Source organism: Nanorana parkeri, unplaced genomic scaffold, assembly GCF_000935625.1.
Source record: "Nanorana parkeri isolate BGI_ZX_2015 unplaced genomic scaffold, ASM93562v1 scaffold1585, whole genome shotgun sequence".
Lineage (NCBI taxonomy): Eukaryota > Metazoa > Chordata > Amphibia > Anura > Dicroglossidae > Nanorana > Nanorana parkeri.
Window position 1 is genome coordinate 851 of NW_017307853.1, and position 3,860 is coordinate 4,710.

The window sequence follows — 3,860 nt, forward strand, 5'->3', positions numbered from 1 at the left end:
GGCTGAGTGATTTTCACTCGCCTCATAATTCTCCTTTAAAAGGCCCATTTTTTTATACTAGAGGCCGGTCTGAAAAGTGCTTTGGGTCCCTATAAGGTTTTGCAACTTTAACTGGTTTGTTATATTCAGATCCGTTGTCAGCAAGCACCTTCACGCCAGCAAGAGGCACAGCTGCATCCCCCGTTTCCTACTAAGGTCAAGTGGACAAGAAAAAGGGGAGTGTTCACTGCCAGGTACACACACACACGGAATCAATAGCTAGATCGTTATTGGCTATATCAATTTGCAATAGCCGACTAGCTATTGTACCCGCCCACTGCTACTGTCAATCAGCAGAGGAGGACCTGTTGGAGAACTTTATTCAAGTCCATCTCTGATGATTGACAGCAGCAGTGGGCGGGTGCAATAGCTAGTCTATCGGCTATTGCAAATTGAAATAGCAAATAGAAGACCAGCTATTCATCGCTATGCTTTTTTATTTTCTCTCTAACTGACAGTGGCCACGATGTCAGAAAAAAAACAAAAAACCAGGACACCCAAAAAACAGAACGCAGGGAAAGGTTTACCTCCCGGGCAGCCAGGAGCCGCCATCTAATAGCAGGAGATTTCCGGAACGTCCTGGAGAGTTGGGACGTCTGAATATATGCATCTATCCACCCATCATGATGATGTAGCTGAATGAGGGTGGGGGGATGCAAAATAGTGCACTGTAGTTTCTAAATTAACACCTCTGAATTCCGCTGTCTATCCAACTTTTGCATATGACAGGATTCTTGGCATGAACGCATGTTTAAGATGGCCAACTGCATCAAACTATTCCCTTTCTTGTCCAGTTCCTACTATACTGTGCACACATGGTAAATACTTGTTGCTTCTAGCATACTTTGGTGGACATCTAGTGCCAATTTGGGGCAGACAGACACCATTGGAGGAGAGGTACATAGACTCAGAAGTCTGTGCCTACCTACTTTGGAGATGGGCAGAGATCGATTAATCTTTTTCTCTTTCCCCCTTTACCATTAGAGCCTCCCATCTGGAGATACTGAACCATCTTTGCCTCGCTTCCCTAGAGTGCCCCCAAGTGGAAGTGGGATTACATACCTGAGATTGGCAGTCATGTTGAAAGCCTTAGTCACTCCATTCAGGCAGGTATTGGAGGCGGTGGACAAGGATAGGGAGAAAGCAGAGTTGTCTTTCGGTATCGGGATATTGTATTTGATTACGGTCTGAAAGGAACAAACAAAAAAACCCAATTTGTTAAATAACACCTGCCACAGCAGTTAAGCAGATATTGGGAATTCCATAGCCCATGTCTGATTTACTTTAAAACAAATGAAATTGTGTCGGTAACATTTTATAAAGTTATCTTGCAAAAAAATAAAAATTATTATATATATATACTAATATGTGTGTGACATCGCCGAGTTCACATGTAAACGAAAAAAAAATCATCTGCCTCACTCTACATTTAGCTCGGCTTGTACAAAGCAGGACTGAATGTAGAGAGGGCAACTTCCCCACAAGGACATCGCTGCCGCCCCTCTGCGCCCTGCCTCCCCTAGGCCGGGCCTCGGTGGCCTTGAGGGGAATCTGGGCCTAGTTACACTCTGCATTTGGTGATGAAGCACCATCGCAAGCAACTATCTTCCGATGGTTTAGAGAATTTAGAAGGGGCCGTAGTTTGCTACAGGATGACAAACATACGGGTAGGGCCGCTACGGCAGTCATTTCAGAAAACGTGACCCGTATCCAGAAAATGATAGACGACAACTGTTCTCGTTGCAGCTTCATGACTCGTCACTTTGTGATGCGTCTTGCGACTGCTGGAATAGGCCTGACGGAATGAAAGTTTTTCAGATGTTGAATTTTAACACATGTGCAAAGAATTCATAAACTACCTATGTTTTGAATATCTCAAACATTTCAGATAGATTACACACACACACACACATTTTATTATAATCTCTACTTACCTATTACACCCTCAAAACCATCTTAAACCACCTTAAGCCCTCATTCACACAGGAATCGACCCGCACGTACAGCTCCATGCACAGCCGTACCGAGTAGCTCCCGGGAAGGCCAGGTGCTGCGTGCGATTACTACGCAGCCCCCGTCCTTCTCTATGGGACTACGACGCTCTACGCCCACCTCAAGTGAAGTTCCGTAGGGGTGCGCGTTTCCTCACTCGGACGCAGACAGGTACCATGAGCATAAGGGGGCGTACGGCCGCGTAGTCCCCTAGAGAAGGACGGGGGCTGCGTAGTAATCACACTCAGCACCTGTCCTTCCCGGGAGCTGCTCGGTACGCCCCTGCATGCAGCACAGAGCTGTACACGCTCTACTTCCTGGAACTCTGGCACATGTGACTAGGACATTTAACCATGCGCATCATCTCAGGGGAGGGAAAATGCCTTTGCCTGAGATCTGATGAGATTACAGATAATTTCCCAGCAATGCTCTGCTGACGCAACGCTTGGGCACATATTACATCACTAATGCCCAAGAGGACCAGGAAGTGGAAACAATAATGATTGGTAAAAATAAAAGAAAAATATGTTTAATGTATGCAAGTTGATTTCATATCAGCATGCAGAGCCACATGCGGAGGTGATTTTTAGTGAAAGGGGGTAAAAGGTCCACATTCATTTCAATTTCCCACTTCACTTCAAGTGCACTTCACCAAAATGTTGACATTTTGGCAAAACATTGCTGCCAGTTATGCTCACCCCTGATCTCAGGAGACTTACAACATGCAATGAATCCTTGTGGCATTACCTGGATCAGACTCCATCCGTTCCCTTCTACATCCAAGCTGTAGTCACCGCTAGCATCTGGCAAATCGTATCTCTGCACCAGCAGCCGGTTTTCAGGACTCAAGTTCAGGTTCCCAACATTTCCATTGCGGTTTTTGATCCGAATGGTTTGCTGGGAATTCGGAGTGTACAGCAGCTTTGCAAAAGCAGCGAGAGCCTGGAGAGCGACAACCGTGTCCTAGCAGACGGAGACATAAATCGTTAGGATAACTCAACTTCTTAAACCTCTTTCACAGCTAGAATGAAAATGAACCGTGAACCCGCCAACGATTATTGGACTTCCACAATATCCATAATTACCGATGTAGAGGAGAACCCTCCATGAGCGTTCTGCTGCCGAGTGAGCCACAGGGACATCTGAGCCATTGTTGCCAGGACTTTTTCAGATACAGGGGGCGCTACAATTGATTTCGGTTTCTTGGACACCGATGCCGGGGTAGTCGGTTTAACATTCGCTTGAATCATGCTTAGTAACATGTAAGCCGTGAGCTGCACCTCAGCTGAGTTATATATAGGAAAGAAGAATGGAACTGGCCGCAATGTAGGCATGTCTTCTCTTTCCCAGTGTATTGTGCCATCTGTAAAGAAAAAAGGTCAGTGTAAGTGTAAAGACAATTGGGATGTTTGGGCTTATTTATAAAACAAGTTCAATTTGACATTTCACCATATATAGTCACTGAAGGAGAGTCTTCCTGCATGTATTTTAAAATGACAACTTGATTCCCCACCAGTGAATGTTTAGCGACAGTCACCTGAACTGCTTCATAAAAATATTCCCTACAGTGCAAGCCCTTATTTTATTCTGTATTTGGCTGTGAGTGAAATATCCTGAAGATCTATTTCTGCTAAGTATGTTCTGAAAAGAAATTATTAAAAAAGGAGAACTATGAGGCGAGTGCTTTTCACTCACCTCATAGTTCTAGCCGACCTGTGACAATGAGACTGTCACAGGTCGGCTCAGTAGATCGGGAGGTGAGCGAACACATACCGGCGTCCGCTCACTTCTCGATCCTGTCACGGCCCTCTGCCGTGACAGGGGAGGGG

The 3,860-nt window shown here is 45.5% G+C and overlaps 1 protein-coding gene across 1 annotated transcript in view; it reads right to left on the reverse strand.

Annotated features, from left to right (window-relative positions):
• Positions 1–1,101: 1,101 nt before the first annotated feature.
• The window catches only part of LOC108798916 (alpha-2-macroglobulin-like), a gene marked incomplete at its 3' end in the record, with an annotated part of 53,488 nt that continues 50,729 nt past the window's right edge, over positions 1,102–3,860 (reverse strand). Inside the window, exons 28-30 of the mRNA XM_018570722.1 lie at positions 3,117–3,394; positions 2,779–2,994; positions 1,102–1,226 (exon numbers count right to left, since the gene is read on the reverse strand). Of these exons, the coding sequence (XP_018426224.1) occupies positions 1,102–1,226; positions 2,779–2,994; positions 3,117–3,394 (619 nt within the window). The remainder of the gene's footprint in view (positions 1,227–2,778; positions 2,995–3,116; positions 3,395–3,860) is intronic.